The 17,417-nt window shown below is 43.2% G+C and overlaps 1 protein-coding gene across 1 annotated transcript in view; it reads right to left on the reverse strand.

Annotated features, from left to right (window-relative positions):
• nin (ninein (GSK3B interacting protein)) overlaps nt 1-17,417 on the reverse strand; it is a 70,433-nt gene that overhangs the window by 3,210 nt on the left and 49,806 nt on the right. Inside the window, exons 22-26 of the mRNA XM_061969070.1 lie at nt 14,810-14,956; nt 8,020-8,094; nt 7,823-7,954; nt 7,658-7,759; nt 7,478-7,570 (exon numbers count right to left, since the gene is read on the reverse strand). Of these exons, the coding sequence (XP_061825054.1) occupies nt 7,478-7,570; nt 7,658-7,759; nt 7,823-7,954; nt 8,020-8,094; nt 14,810-14,956 (549 nt within the window). The remainder of the gene's footprint in view (nt 1-7,477; nt 7,571-7,657; nt 7,760-7,822; nt 7,955-8,019; nt 8,095-14,809; nt 14,957-17,417) is intronic.

Consider the following 17,417-nt stretch of genomic DNA (forward strand, 5'->3'; position numbering starts at 1 on the left):
AGGCAGGTGTACACTTCACCACAGCGCCGAGCCGCCTCCACACGCAAAACTACTACCTGACTCGGGGTGAAAGTCAATATTGCCAGAAGTGGTGGAGGATAACACATCACAGCATATCATAGCAAACACCGGATAATAGGGGTGTAACGGTACGTGTATTTGTATTGAACCGATTCGGTACGGGGGTTTCGGTTCGGAGGTGTACAGAATGAGTTTCCAAACAAACATATTAAGTCGCCGCCTCCGCTTCCTTCTGCCTCTGCCTCTGTCAGTCCTCTACACAGCACCCAGCATTGTCCCACCCACACAACCATCTGATTGGTTACAAACAGAGCGGTAACAGCCAATCAGCAGTGCGTATTCAGAGCGCATGTAGTCAGTGCTTAGCGTTTAGCAGGTAAGCATCAGGCAGCGGACTCTCCCCAAATTATAATAAACACCTCCCAGTCAACTACTAGTAACATCACTATGAGCCCGTTGACCTTCTAGAAATATAAAAGGCAGCTCAGCTCGCTCGCAGTCCTGGCTTGAGGTGAAGGCTAATTCGCTTTTAGCGTAACGTTAGCTCATTTTGCGGTGTGTGTTACGGACAGCAAAGCCCTGTCTGTCTGTTATTTCATTTTACCTTTTTCTGTGTTGATTGAGCTGCGTTGAAGCAGCAAAAAAGGACATTATGTTAAATGAATAGTTTCTGTCTCTGATAGTTGATATAATAATGTAACTGACTCATTAAGCCTACATGAACTCCATGATGTTCAGGGATGAATAGTCTCTCCTATTGCTATTGTACTATTTTTTCAGCTATAGTTACATTAATCATTAGTAATGGAGCAGCCTAGTTTTGAATGGCAGGGTCCCTGCTATCACATGTTGATAAAAATATAACATTTACATATTAAAAATCAACTACAGGCTTCCCAAATGCTGTAACAAATTAGGCCTGATGAGTTGACTTGAAACTGTTTAATGTTGCACTTTTTATATGTAGAAGAACAGTTTTGTCATTTTATTTAATCTGAGCAACAACTTAAGGCAGTTTAATGTTGATTAACGTGGGCAGAATTACTATAGTGTTCCCAATGTTAAAAGGATAAAGCCATTGTTTACAAATTTGGTAAATAAATAACCAAAAAATGTATATTTTGTTGTTTTCTTACTGTACCGAAAATGAACCGAACCGTGACCTCTAAACCGAGGTACATACCGAACCGAAATTTTTGTGTACCGTTACACCCCTACCGCAAGTGCATTATTCCATTTAAATATGTGGGTAGAATTATTAAAGTGTTCCCAATGTTAAAAGGATAAAGCCATTGTTTACAAATTTGGTAAATAAATAACCAAAAAATTTATATTTTGTTGTTTTCTTACTGTACCGAAAATGAACCGAACCGTGACCTCTAAACCGAGGTACGTACCGAACCGGAATTTTTGTGTACCGTTACACCTCTACCGGATAACATGCAATCATTCGCACTTTGACTTCTGCAACCAAACGTCGCTAACCAAAAAATATTAAAGGCAAATTAGCATAAATGCTAGCTGTGAGCGCTTATTTTGCTAAAACGCGAAAAGGACTGAGCATTAATGGGTCAGAAAAATATTTCTTAACCTTAAAACCGCTAAAGGCTTAGTGGCCACATGCGTGGACAGCACCTATTAGCTCTTATTTCCAAAATTGTGTACACTACTGAATTGGGGTCTTATGGCCGCTTATGTGGACACTTATACTGCCATCTGCTGGTGTCAGAAGAGTACAACATACAATGGAATTTGGGGGGAAAAAAGTGTAAAAATAAGAAATAGCATGTCACTAAACATGAAGTACACATTTGTGTACTTATGGACTAAGTACGTCATATCAAAAGATGATTCTTAGTTTTGGCCTATGATTTTAAGATATCGGTCTGATATCAGCAAAAAAAGAGGAAGAAGCAAGTATCGAATTATACGGGCTTTCATGTGCAAAGTGTTTTCTTGCATTTTAGTCAAGTCGTTTACAATAAGGTAAACATGGCTACTAGGAGCTAGCAGCTACACAACAACTCAGCACAGAACAGCGCACACGCTAGACATACAGTACAGGCCAAAAGTTGGGCCACACCGTCTCATTTCAATGTGTTTTCTTTATTTTCATGACTATTTACATTGTAGATTGTCACTGAAGGCATCAAAACTATGACACCTGTGAAGTGAAAACCATTTCAGGAGACTACCTCTTGAAGTTCATCGAGAGAATGCCAAGAGTGTGCGAAACAGTAATCAGAGCAAAGGGTGGCTATTTTGAAGAAACTAGAATATAAAACATGTTTTCAGTTATTTCACCTTTTTTTGTGTTAAGTACATAACTCCACATGTGTTCATTTATAGTTTTGATGCCTTCAGTGACAATCTGCAATGTATATAGTCATGAAAATAAAGAAAAAGGCATTGAATGAGGAGAAGGTGTGTCCAAACGTTTGGCCTGTACCGTATATTTGAACAATATTGCAGATTAAAACAGCACATTAGTCAACACAAACAAGAATCAAATAATTCTAATTTCATATTACCTACACATACAAGACAGGAGAGTATTACAAAGTATCCAGTAAAAAACGTGTCCGCATCCTTCAACTTACTGCGTCATGAGCTCAACTTTGTGAATTGTTGTGACCACTAGGTGTCACCAAAAACATCAATCACCACCCCTGTTAGAATAATTATGTATATATTATCACACAACTCTTATGCTTAAGGGCCGTTGCTATAGTTATTATCAATTGTGCTGAAGTTGTACTTTTTCTGTCTGTGCAAAGCCAGTCGTCTCGTATCAGTGTCTGCTGACTGCCAAGGCCGAACATCGAGTGCCGTGACGCAGACAGAGCAGAGACAGGGCGATATCACGAGTGTCAGCACATTTGCATTGCATGAATAGTCATATATTGTGTCTAGCTGGGGTTGCTGAAATTACCCCACCTCCTTCAGCAGCAGCGTCAGTGATGTAACCAGGGACCTCCCAAATAAATACTGGAGCACGTGGGCTGGACTTTAGAGCGTAGCTTGGATCTGTAACTAAGAGTTCAGCCCAAACGTCTCTCCTCATTGAGCCAAATTTAACTCTGTCTCTGCATGATTCCTTGCTTCTTGCCTGTTTAATAAATGTCATCAGTGTTTGAACCTGAGAACCCCACTTCAACTTAAAGACAGCATAAGCCTATTCCAGACAGTTAATAATAAATAGGTTGTTTTTTTATACCTACCGGTATATATACCTATGTATATATATATATACACCTCATTTTACTTGATTAAACCTTTTCTAACATTCCACACTACTAAATATATTTCAAAAAGTATGTATGTATAATTTTAGCTGATATCATATTGGATTAACATTGGTATTGATCACTACTCAAGGTTCTGATTTCGGGATGGGAAGTGAAAAAGTTTTATCGGGACTCCCTTAAACTGAATAGAGACGTTGATTAGAGTACAACGTGGAACCCCAGAAAGAGCTACAAAACTTGACAAAGAAAACAGCATTACACCATCGTACTGACAGTAGCTCAAAGCATATTTGTCTGATCTGGGAAGTTGCTATGATGTGCTGTGATGCATTATCCACTTTGTCACTTCAAATGTGTAACATTACACCACGTTGACACGACACGGATCCACAAGATTGTTGTAATGTCATGAAAACGACATCATAATGATGACATGGAGTTATGATTACAGGATGTCTGGTCATGAAGATACATGGGTATATACAGTGGAACCTCCAACGCTGCATTCATTTTGCATGCCATTTTGAAGAGAAAAAGCTCTAAAACCATCTGGGGCGTTTATTTTGCTAGCATTAATGGGTCACAAACAAGAACAAAAAAGTGAAAATGATTTCCCTATCAAAAGAATATTATTAAAAAAAAAAGAAGAAAAAAACTTAAATTAGCTGCACTGTTTTATCAGCCGCAGGGTCCAAAGCGTAGGAAAAAGGTAGTGGCTTATCGCCCGGAATTTATGGTGTTCATGTTAAAGTTAAAGTACCAATGATTGTCACACACACACACTAGGTGTGGTGAAATTTGTCCTCTGCATTTGACCCATCCCCTGGGAGGTGAGGGGAGCAGTGAGCAGCAGCGGTGGCCGCGCCCGCGAATCATTTTTGGTGATTTTAACCCCCAATTCCAACCCCCTTGATGCTGAGTGCCAAGCAGGGAGGTAATGGGTTCCATTTTTATAGTCTTTGGTATGACTCGGCCGGGGTTTGAACTCACAACCTACCGATCTTAGGGCGGACACTCTAACCACTAGGCCACTGAGTCGATTGATTTTTATGAGGAACTCTGCTTGACTATACGAACGTTACGGTTTAGGAACCATGTTCAAGAACCAAGTAACTCGAGGTTCCACTGTATATCCGTACAAAAGTAACCGAGGGTGAGATGAAGGACTAAAAGAACCCAAACAGCTAAACAGACTCAATAACGCCACGGTGACGCCTTAGTGAATTTACTGAGGAATTTGGGGGAACTAGAACAATACAAAAAGAATGTCATTGTAAGTTAATAATACTAACACAGACACTCGTAAATGTGTTAGAATTTTACCTAATGCTAACGACGCTAGCTTGATTACATTACGATAGCACGTACGAATACGCACGGAAGACATCACACATGGAACGGTTTAGTAAGCATGAATTGCTTTAGTTATATTGTAAAACTAACAAATGTTTGGAGTGGAATGAAGAATCCATACGAGTAGAAACGCTATGGATGGCTGGAAGACATAACGGCACTTGTACATCCGGCTGAAAGCACTAAAAAGAACCTGCAGTGTGCGAACTCGTCCAAAAGACGGCGCCATAACACACTATTACTTTTTCAGTGTGCTTGTTTTTGTTGTTTTTAGAACTATTCGCATTTTGGCCGTCACCGAAGAAAAACACTTAAACTAAACCTTTCCACTTACGTTAACTCTTTTTTTTTTTTTTTTGAGTTATTGTTGTTGTTTTTATTCAGGGACACTTCTCTGTATGTTTGTGACTTTTTATTTTTGTTGTTACTTTTTTTCCTTTTAGTCAGTTCGTGTGATTCTCTATCTGCTTTTGGTGAAGAGGAAGGCGGTACATTGCTACCCACTGGGACTGAAATGTAGGACGGGCGGTGGGAAAGGTGTTATTATTTTTCTTATTTTTTGTAATTTTTCTGTATTTCTTTTTTGGGGGGAAAAAAAAGTGTCTGTTTTCTCAGTACCTGTATTATGATTTCCCTATCAAATGAATAAATAAATATTATTAAAAAAAAAGAAACACACTTAAATTAGCCGCACCGTTTTATCAGCCGCAGGGTCCAAAGCGTAGGAAAAAGGTAGTGGCTTATCGTCGGGGATTTATGGTGTTCATGTTGATTTTTATGAGGAACTCTGCTTGACTGTAAAAACGTTTTGGTTTATGAACCAAGTTCAAGAACCATGTTCAAGAACCAAGTAACTGGAGGTTCCACTGTATATCTGTACAAATGTAACTGAGGGTGAGATGAAAGACTAGAAGAACCCAGATGAAACTCCAACAAGCAAAACAACACCAAGACAATGAATGTAAAGATGGGCAAATGCAAGGCCATCTTTATTATTATACAAACCCCGTTTCCATATGAGTTGGGAAATTGTGTTAGATGTAAATATAAACGGAATACAATGATTTGCAAATCCTTTTCCACACATATTCAATTGAATGCACTACAAAGACAAGATATTTGATGTTCAAACTCATACATTTTTTTTTTTTTTGCAAATAATAATCAACTTAGAATTTCATGGCTGCAACAAGTGCCAAAATAGTTGGGAAAGGGCATGTTCACCACTGTGTTACATGGCCTTTTCTTTTAACAACACTCAATAAACGATTGGGAAGTGAGGAAACTAAATGTTGAAGCTTTGAAAGTGGAATTATTTCCCATTCTTGTTTTATGTAGAGCTTCAGTCGTTCAACAGTCCGGGGTCTCCGCTGTCGTATTTTACGCTTCATAACGCGCCACACATTTTCGATGGGAGACAGGTCTGGACTGCAGGCGGGCCAGGAAAGTACCCGCACTCTTTTTTTACGAAGCCACGCTGTTGTAACACGTGCTGAATGTGGCTTGGCATTGTCTTGCTGAAATAAGCAGGGGCGTCCATGAAAAAGACGACGCTTAGATGGCAGCATATGTTGTTCCAAAACCTGTATGTACCTTTCAGCATTAATGGTGCCTTCACAGATGTGTAAGTTACCCATGCCTTGGGCACTAATGCACCCCCATACCATCACAGATGCTGGCTTTTGAATTTTGCGTCGATAACAGTCTGGATGGTTCGCTTCCCCTTTGGTCCGGATGACACGATGTCAAATATTTCCAAAAACAATTTGAAATGTGGACTCGTCAGACCACAGAACACTTTTCCACTTTGCATGAGTCCATCTTAGATGATCTCGGGCCCAGAGAAGCCGGCGGCGTTTCTGGGTGTTGTTGATAAATGGCTTTCGCTTTGCATAGTAGAGCTTTAACTTGCACTTACAGATGTAGCGACCAACTGTATTTAGTGACAGTGGTTTTCGGAAGTGTTCCTGAGCCCATGTGGTGATATCCTTTAGAGATTGATGTTGGTTTTTGATACAGTGCCGTCTGAGGGATTGAAGGTCACGGTCATTCAATGTTGGTTTCCTGCCATGCCGCTTACGTGGAGTGATTTCTCCAGATTCTCTGAACCTTTTGATGATATTATGGACTGTAGATGTTGAAATCCATAAATTTCTTGCAATTGCACTTTGAGAAATGTTGTTCTTAAACTGTTTGACTATTTGCTCACGCAGTTGTGGACAACTCGCCCCGTCCTTTCTTGTGAAAGACTGACCATTTTTTGGGAAGCTGTTTTTATACCCAATCATGGCACCCACCTGTTCCCAATTAGCCTGCACACCTGTGGGATGTTCCAAATAAGTGTTTGATTAGCATTCCTCAACTTTATCAGTATTTATTGCCACATTTCCCAACTTCTTTGTCACGTGTTGCTGGCATCAAATTCTAAAGTTAATGATTATTTGCAAAAAAAAAAAAAAAAGTTTATCAGTTTGAACATCAAATATGTTGTCTTTGTAGCATATTCAACTGAATATGGGTTGAAAATGATTTGCAAATCATTGTATTCCGTTTATATTTACATCTAACACAATTTCCCAACTCATATGGAAACGGGGTTTGTAGAATGACAGCAAGTTAAGATTGAATCTTACTGTATTTGTTACAATGCTGAAAATGTGCTTGGTTAAATGAAAAATGCACACCCCCTGAGTACCCAAGTGGCGGTAAGAAAGAGAGGAACCGAGCACCACAGAGTACACCGTCCCCCTCAGTAGGACGTCATGAGGGTGAAAGTGAGTGAACACCACCGCATGAATGACACAGACAAAAAGATGCAATGACGCCAACACTTCAAGAAGAATGGTCAATCTTACCTGCGCGCTGTCTGCGTCGCCATCAACGCGGTGTCCCCTCGCCGTCCTGCGAGGCGACGCGGGCAGAAGTTCCACAAAATGAGTTCGATATGACTAAGAGGACGACAAAACAAGAAGAATGAGAGGGGAGGAACGACTCCGTACGACTAAAAATGGATTAACTGTGTTGCCGGAACCAACCTCAAGCAGCTGATAATTAAGTCGCTCCACTTGGTCCTTGAGGGCCTCGTTTTCCTCCAGAAGTTTCTTCATCCCCGCAAGTCCTTCTCTCGCAGCCAGGCCCTGGCGGAAAGACACACGGGCCGATGAGAACACCAAACAATGACCACGATGAGAGTGCATTACCTTGATCACTAGCTTCTGGCTGTCTACTTCCTGCTTCAAGAAGGCGTTCTCATGCTCCAAAGCTTTGATCACAGAAGAATGGCTCGCTCGGTGCTGCATGTGGGACAGGAGGCTGGTGGCGTCCGGTCGCAGCTGCACGCCAAGACAACAATATCAGTTACAACTCAGTGTTGTTACATTAGGAAGTGGGTAGTTACCTGATCATCTTCTTCCTCCCTGTGGAGCTTCTTGTTGGGAGTCTGGGAGTGCAAGGCCATCTCCAAAACATGGTTCTGTTTGGAGACATGCTCGACTGTGAGGCCAGTAGAAAAACATCCGTCTACAGCAGGGGTGTCCAAACATTTTCCAGCGAGGACCATATATAGAAACATTTAAGGATGCGGGGGCCATTTTGATACATGTTAAAACAATACAATGTAGGTCAATTGATGTGTGATAAAACATCTTAGCTTTGTGTTATACGTTCGATCACTGGTGTCCAACACAAGGCCCAGGTGTCACATCTGGCCCGCCACATCATTGTGTGTGGCCCGTATAAGCCACACCTGGCCCGCCACGTCATTTTATGTGGCCTGCAAAAGCCACATCTGGCCCACCACATAACTTTATGTGGGCCACAAAAGCCACATCTGCCCCAACACATCATGTTATGTGGACTGCAACGGCCACATCGGGGCCCGCCACATTTGATATGGTCTGCGAAAGCCACATCTGGCCCGCCACATCATTTTGTGTGGCCCGAAATACCACATCTGGCCCGCCACATTTAATATGAACTGCGAAGGCCACATCTGGCCCCCCACATCACTTTATCTGGCCCGCCACTTCATTTTGTGTGGCCCGAAATACCATATCTGGCCTGCCACATCATTTTATGTGTCCTGCGAAAGCCACATCTGGCCCGCCATGTAACATTATGTGGCCCACAAAAGGCACATCTGGCCCAACACATCATGTTATGTGGACTGCAACGGCCACATCGGGGCCCGCCACATTTGATATGGTCTGCGAAAGCCACATCTGGCCCGCCACATCATTTTGTGTGGCCCGAAATACCACATCTGGCCCGCCACATTTAATATGAACTGCGAAGGCCACATCTGGCCCCCCACATCACTTTATCTGGCCCGCCACTTCATTTTGTGTGGCCCGAAATACCATATCTGGCCTGCCACATCATTTTATGTGTCCTGCGAAAGCCACATCTGGCCCGCCATGTAACATTATGTGGCCCACAAAAGGCACATCTGGCCCATCACCTCATTTTAGGTGGTCGGTGAAAGCCACATCTGGCCCACCACATAATTTCATGTGGCCTGTGAAAGCCACATCTGGCCCACCACATAATTTCATGTGGCCTGTGAAAGCCACATTTGGCCCGCAACATCATGTTATGTGGACTGCAACGGCCACATCTGGCCCGCCACATTTAATATGAACTGCGAAGGCCACATCTGGCCCCCCACATCATTTTATCTGGCCCACCACATCATTTTGTGTGGCCCGAAAAAGCCACACCTGGCCTGCCACATCATTTTATGTGTCCTGTGAAAGCCACATCTGGCCCGCCATATGAATTTATGTGGCCCACAAAAGGCACATCTGGCCAGTCACCTCATTTTAGGTGGTCGGTGAAAGCCATATCTGGCCCATCGTATCATTTCAAGTGGCCAGTCACCGCATTTCAAGTGGCCTGCCATATAATTTCATGTGTCCCTTGAAAGCCACATTTGGCCCTCCACATTATTTTATGTGGACTGTGACGGCCACATCTGGCCTGCCACATTATTTTATGTGGACCGCGAAAGCCACATCTGGCCCACCACATCATTTAAGTGGATTGCGACGGCCACATCTGGCCCGCCACATTATTTTATGTGGATTGCGACAGCCACATCTGGCCCACCACATTTAATATGAACTGCGAAGGCCACATCTGGCCCCCCACATCACTTTATCTGGCCCGCCACATCATTTTGTGTGGCCCGAAATACCACATCTGGCCTGCCACATCATTTTATGTGTCCTGCGAAAGCCACATCTGGCCCGCCATGTAACATTATGTGGCCCACAAAAGGCACATCTGGCCCGTCACCTCATTTTAGGTGGTCGGTGAAAGCCACATCTGGCCCACCACATAATTTCATGTGGCCTGTGAAAGCCACATTTGGCCCGCAACATCATGTTATGTGGACTGCAACGGCCACATCTGGCCCGCCACATTTAATATGAACTGCGAAAGCCACATCTGGCCCCCCACATCACTTTATCTGGCCCGCCACATCATTTTGTGTGGCCCAAAATACCACATCTGGCCTGCCACATCATTTTATGTGTCCTGCGAAAGCCACATCTGGCCCGCCATGTAACATTATGTGGCCCACAAAAGGCACATCTGGCCCGTCACCTCATTTTAGGTGGTCGGTGAAAGCCACATCTGGCCCACCACATAATTTCATGTGGCCTGTGAAAGCCACATTTGGCCCGCAACATCATGTTATGTGGACTGCAACGGCCACATCTGGCCCGCCACATTTAATATGAACTGCGAAAGCCACATCTGGCCCCCCACATCACTTTATCTGGCCCGCCACATCATTTTGTGTGGCCCGAAATACCATATCTGGCCTGCCACATCATTTTGTGTGTCCTGCGAAAGCCACATCTGGCCCGCCATGTAACATTATGTGGCCCACAAAAGGTACATCTGGCCCATCACCTCATTTTAGGTGGTCGGTGAAAGCCACATCTGGCCCACCACATAATTTCATGTGGCCTGTGAAAGCCACATTTGGCCCGCAACATCATGTTATGTGGACTGCAACGGCCACATCTGGCCCGCCACATTTAATATGAACTGCGAAGGCCACATCTGGCCCCCCACATCACTTTATCTGGCCCGCCACATCATTTTGTGTGGCCCGAAAAAGCCACACCTGGCCTGCCACATCATTTTATGTGTCCTGTGAAAGCCACATCTGGCCCGCCATATAAATTTATGTGACCCACAAAAGGCACATCTGGCCAGTCACCTCATTTTAGGTGGTCGGTGAAAGCCATATGTGGCCCATCGTATCATTTCAAGTGGCCAGTCACCGCATTTCAAGTGGCCTGCCATATAATTTCATGTGGCCCTTGAAAGCCACATTTGGCCCTCCACATTATTTTATGTGGACTGTGACGGCCACATCTGGCCTGCCACATTATTTTATGTGGACCGCGAAAGACACATCTGGCCCACCACATCATTTAAGTGGATTGCGACGGCCACATCTGGCCCGCCACATTATTTTATGTGGATTGCGACGGCCACATCTGGCCCGCAATATTATTTTATGTGGATTGCGACGGCCACATCTGGCCTGCCACCTCATTTTATGTGGCCTGAGAAAGCCACATCTGGCCCGCCATAAAACTTTGTGGCCCACAAAAGCCACATCTGGCCCGTCACCTCATTCTAGGTGGCCTGCGAAAGCCACATCTGGCCCGTCATATAACACTGCGGCCCACAAAAGCCACATCTGGCCCACCACATAATTTCAAGTGGCCTGCCATATCATTTCATGTGACCCGTGAAAGCCACATTTGGACCGCCACATTATTTTATGTGGACTATGACGGCCACATCTGGCCTGCCACATCATTTAAGTGGCCCGCGAAAGCCACATCTGGCCCGCCACTTCATTTTATGTGACCCGCGAAAGCCACATCTGGCCCACCACATCATTTAAGTGGCCCGTGAAAGAAATATCTGGCCCGCCACATCATTTAAGTGGCACGCGAAAGTCACATCTGGCCCGCCACATCATTTAAGTGGACCGCAAAAGCCTCATCTGGCCCGCCACATCATTTTATGTGATCCGCGGGAGCCACATCTGGTCCACCACTTAATTTTAAGTGACCTGCGAGAGCCACATCTGGCCCGCCACATCATTTTATGTGGATTGCGACGGCCACATCTGGCCCGCCACATCTGGCCCGCCACATTATTTTATGTGGATTGCGACGGCCACATCTGGCCCGCCATATTATTTTATGTGGATTGCGACGGCCACATCTGGCCTGCCACATCATTTTATGTGGCCTGAGAAAGCCACATCTGGCCCGCCATATAACTTTGTGGCCCACAAAAGCCACATCTTGCCCGTCACCTCATTCTAGGTGGCCTGCGAAAGCCACATCTGGCCCGTCATATAACTCTGTGGCCCACAAAAGCCACATCTCGCCCACCACATAATTTCAAGTGGCCCACCATATCATTTCATGTGACCCGTGAAAGCCACATCTGGCCCGCCACATCATTTAAGTGGCCCGCCACTTCATGTTATGTGGCCCGCCACGTCATTTTATGTGACCCGCGAAAGCCACATCTGGCCCACCACATCATTTAAGTGGCCTATGAAAACAATATCTGGCCCGCCAAATCATTTAAGTGGCCCGCGAAAGCAATATCGGGCCCACCACATCATTTAAGTGGCACGTGAAAGCCACATCTGGCCCGCCACATCATTTAAGTGGACCGCAAAAGCCTCATCTGGCCCGCCACATCATTTTATGTGATCCGCGGGAGCCACATCTGGTCCACCACTTAATTTTAAGTGACCTGCGGGAGCCACATCTCGCCCGCCACATCATTTAAGTGGTCCGCGAAAGCCATATCTAGTCTGCCACATCATTTTATGTGACCCGCGAGAGCCACATCTGGTCTGCCACAACATTTTATGTGGTCTGTGAAAGCCACATCTGGTCCACCACTTCACTTTAAGTGACCTGCGAGAGCCACATCTGGCCCGCCACATATTTTTTATGTGACCTGCGGGAGCCACATCTCGCCCGCCACATCATTTAAGTGGTCCGCGAAAGCCATATCTAGTCTGCCACATCATTTTATGTGACCCGCGAGAGCCACATCTGGTCTGCCACAACATTTTATGTGGTCTGTGAAAGCCACATCTGGTCCACCACTTCACTTTAAGTGACCTGCGAGAGCCACATCTGGCCCGCCACATATTTTTTATGTGACCTGCGGGAGCCACATCTCGCCCGCCACATCATTTAAGTGGTCCGCGAAAGCCATATCTAGTCTGCCACATCATTTTATGTGACCCGCGAGAGCCACATCTGGTCCGCCACAACACTTTATGTGGTCTGTGAAAGCCACATCTGGTCCACCACTTCATTTTAAGTGACCTGCGAGAGCCACATCTGGCCCGCCACATCATTTTCTGTGGCCCGTGAGAGCCTCATCTGGCCCGCCACTTCATTTTAAGTGAGCTGCGAGAGCCACATCTGGCCCGCCACATCCCTTTGTGATCCGCGGGAGCCACATCTCGCCCGCCACATCATTTAAGTGGCCCGCGAAAGCCACATCTTGCCTGCCACATCATTTTTGTGTGGCCCACGAAAGCCACATCTGGTCCACCGCATCAATTTATGTAGTTCTCGAAAGCCTGGAAATAACGTACCTCAATAAAGCACTTCATCTTTCCGACTAAGTATATTTCTTACTTTAATGTTGAGAGACAAAAAATACAATATGCAATTCTATGCTCTTGAAAAACTGCCATTTTGCTCTCTGCAGCACTCATTTTCACTTTCTCTTCTCACTCCATGCAGAGAATCAACTGTGAGACAACAAGATGGGGCAACCACACTTGATCATTGAAAAACTGTTACCTGATTGGCTGTTAGCGTGTCACTCCCACTGACCACTTATCACTTCCTGCCTTGCTCAGTTACCAGAGAGCGAGTGTCATTGTTCATGCAACCAACCTCGCTTCACATTTTTCTGGTTTCTTCAGACCAGGACGGGGAAAAAAAAAAATTATCAAAACGTTTTAGAGAACACTTGTTTTTTTAATTATATCGAATACGTGTCTATCGCAAAACATACTGATATCGTTTTATCGGCCAGCCCGAGTACACGTTCATGACAAAACACACGGAAATCACCAACAACCACACACAGTAAGACGCAAGGGAGTCAGCCATTATGTTTCTCAGGTACCATTTTTGGGGAAATTTGAGCTGGATCAATCTTTTTTTTTTTTTTTTTTTTGGGTGTAATATTCTAATTCAGGACATGTTTATTTTGTCTGTAGAACATACTTGCCAACCTTGAGACCTCCGATTTCGGGAGGGGGCGTGGTTGGGGGCGTGGTTAAGAGGGGAGGAGTATATTTACAGCTATAATTCACTAAGTCAAGTACCGGTATTTCATATTATATATATATATATATATATATATATATATATATATATATATATATATATATATATATATATATATATATATATATATATATAAGTAATACTTGACTTTCAGTGAATTCTAGCTATAAATATATATTTCTTTTATTATATATATAAAAAATAAATACTTGAATTTCAGTGTTCATTTATTTACACATATACACACAGATAACACTCATCTACTCATTGTTGAGTTAAAGGTTGAATTGTCCATCCTTGTTCTATTCTCTGTAACTATTTTTCTAACCATGCTGATGATGCATTGATGTGTGGCACGCACAAAAGTGCTTTCATCAAATGCACTACATGGCAGTATTGTCCTGTTTAAGAGTGTCACAACATTGCTGTTTACGGCAGACTAACTGCTTTACGGTAGACGTGACTGCTGTTGTTGTGCGTTGTTGCCGCGCTGGGTCTGGGAGGACGTTAATGAAACTGCCTAACAATAAACCCACATAAGAAACCAAGCCCTCTATCATTCTACAGTTATAACGTGATTGGGCAGGTACGCTGTTTATTTTGTGGGAAAGCGGACTCAGGTCCGCATTGACCTGAGTCCGCTTGAATTTCGGGAGAAAATTTGTCCCGGGAGGTTTTCGGGAGAGGTGCTGAATTTCGGGAGTCTCCCGGAAAATCCGGGAGGGTTGGCAAGTGTGCTGTAGAATCTGTCGCAGGCCAACTAAAAACAAGTACTTTGGACCTCGCTGGTCTACAGAGTGGCCCAACAGGTTTTACCTTGTCATTGGAATTCTGCAGCTGCTTCTGCAGCACCGCAACTTCCTGGAGGAAGGAGTCCCGATCCTGCTGCATGAGCCGGAGCTCCGACTTTAGGCAAACTCTTTTGTGGCCCACGGCTTGAAGGCTCTCATCCATGGTCTTCACCTACAGAGGAAAATAAATAGATCACCTACATAAACTTACTTCCTCATGGACACTAGCCCGCCCGGTGTACACGCGACCGAGGACCACTTTATGTCAAAGCAGGCTTCGCTACAAGCCTTGAAAATGCAGCACAGCGCTATGCCAACTTTCCGCCAGAATTGGAAGTTTGATTTCTTCAGAAAATAAGCAAATATAGCATTATGTTGCTGTTAAAATGTGCGTGTAATGTTAGCACTTGACGTCTTTTTAAGACGTTCTTGTCGAGAGATGGCACCGAAAAGGAAATCATATACTGCAGATTACAAGCTGGACGTAGTGAAATATGCAGAAGAAAACGGCAAGAAGAAGCGGCGCATACCTTTGGAGTTGGCAGAGTTGGCAGAGTTGTTTAGAAGCGACACCGAGGAAGATGATTTCATGGGATTTAGCGATTAGGAGTGACAGATTGTTTGGTAAACGTATAGCATGTTCTATATGTTATAGTTATTTGAATGACTCTTACCATAATATGTTACGTTAACATACCAGTTGGTTATTTATGCCTCATATAACGTACACTTATTCAGCCTGTTGTTCACTATTCTTTATCTATTTTAAATTGCCTTTCAAATGTCTATTGACTCCTCTTCCTCCTATCCAGGAGATCGCAAAAAGCCGCTGCCTGACCAGGGCTCAGAAAATCTGCAAAGACTCCTGTAACAGCTTCTTCCCTCAAGCCGTAAGACTCTTGAACGCATCATAATTAAATTATCCCCTCAACTCCCCCCAAAATGGATTAACTCGCTGGAATAAAAAAGGCAATATAACATACATCCATAAACGTGGATGCATGTGAAAAAGTGCAATATATTTATCTGTACAGTAATCTATTTATTTATATATATATATATATATATATATATATATATATATATATATATATATATATATATATATATATATATATATATATATATTTTATATATGTATATTTATATATATTTATTTATGTATATTTATATATTATTTATATATATTTATTTATTTATATATGCACCTTATTGCTTTTTTATCCTGCACTACCATGAGCTTATGTAACGAAATTTCGTTCTTATCTGTGCTGTAAAGTTCACATTTGAATGACAATAAAAAGGAAGTCTAAGTCTAAGTCTATTCTTGGTGTTGGATTTTATCAAATAAATTTCCCCCAAAAATGAGACTTATACTCGAGTGCGACGTATATATGTTTTTTCCTTCTTTATTATGCATTTTCGGCCGGTGCGACTTATACTCCGGAGCGACTTATACTCCGAAAAATACGGTACATGGAATTTTTATTGCTGCTTTTATTTATTTTGTATATGCCTTTTACTCAATATGGAGAAGCACTGTTTTAATATTATGTGACAATGCCTTTTATACTGTATTCTTTGTTTTATGCACTGTATGTCTACTTGGACGTTGGAGTCTTGCAATAAAGCTTGATTGATTTTCGGCAGTTATTTAAGAGTCCTTTCTCTTACAGTACATTTGGTTAGTACTAGGGATGTCCGATAATATCGGACTGCCGATATTATCGGCCGATAAATGCTTTAAAATGTAATATCGGAAATTATCGGTATCGATTTCAAAATTATCGGTATCGGTTTCAAAAAGTAAACTGTATGACTTTTTAAAACACCGCTGTGTACACAGACGTAGGGGGAAGTACAGAGCGCCAATAAACCTTAAAGGCACCGCCTTTGCATGCCGGTCCAGTCACATAATATCTACGGCTTTTCACACACACTAGTGAATGCAAGCATACTAGGTCAACAGCCATACAGGTCACACTGAGGGTGGCCGTATAAACAACTTTAACACTGTTACAAATATGCGCCACACTGTGAACCCACACCAAACAAGAATGACAAACACATTTCGGGAGAACAGCCGCACCGTAACACAACATAAACACAACAGCACAAATACCCAGAAGCCCTTGCAGCACTAACTCTTCCGGGACGCTACAATATACACCCCCGCTACCCTTAAACCTCAACCCCGCCCCCCACAACCCTGCCCACCTCAACCTCCTCATGCTCTCTCAGGGAAAGCATGTCCCAAATTCCAAGCTGCTGTTTTGAGGCATGTTAAAACAAATAGTGCACTTTGTGACTTCAATAATAAATATGGCAGGGCCATGTTGGCATTTTTTTCCATAACTTGATTGATTTATTTTGGAAAACCTTGTTACATTGTTTAATGCATCCAGCAGGGCATCACAACAAAATGAGGCATAATAATGTGTTAATTCCACGACTGTATACATCGGTATCGGTTGATATCGGTATCGGTCATTAAGAGTTGGACAATATCGGAATATCGGCAAAAAAGCCATTATCGGACATCTCTAGTTAGTACTTATTGTTCTAATCAGCCTGACCAAAGACTAAGGTTTATGTGTTAAATAATCACATTTGTGATTAATACATGCTTTCAT

This window comes from Nerophis lumbriciformis, linkage group LG08 (genome assembly GCF_033978685.3).
Source record: "Nerophis lumbriciformis linkage group LG08, RoL_Nlum_v2.1, whole genome shotgun sequence".
NCBI classification, from domain to species: Eukaryota; Metazoa; Chordata; class Actinopteri; order Syngnathiformes; family Syngnathidae; genus Nerophis; species Nerophis lumbriciformis.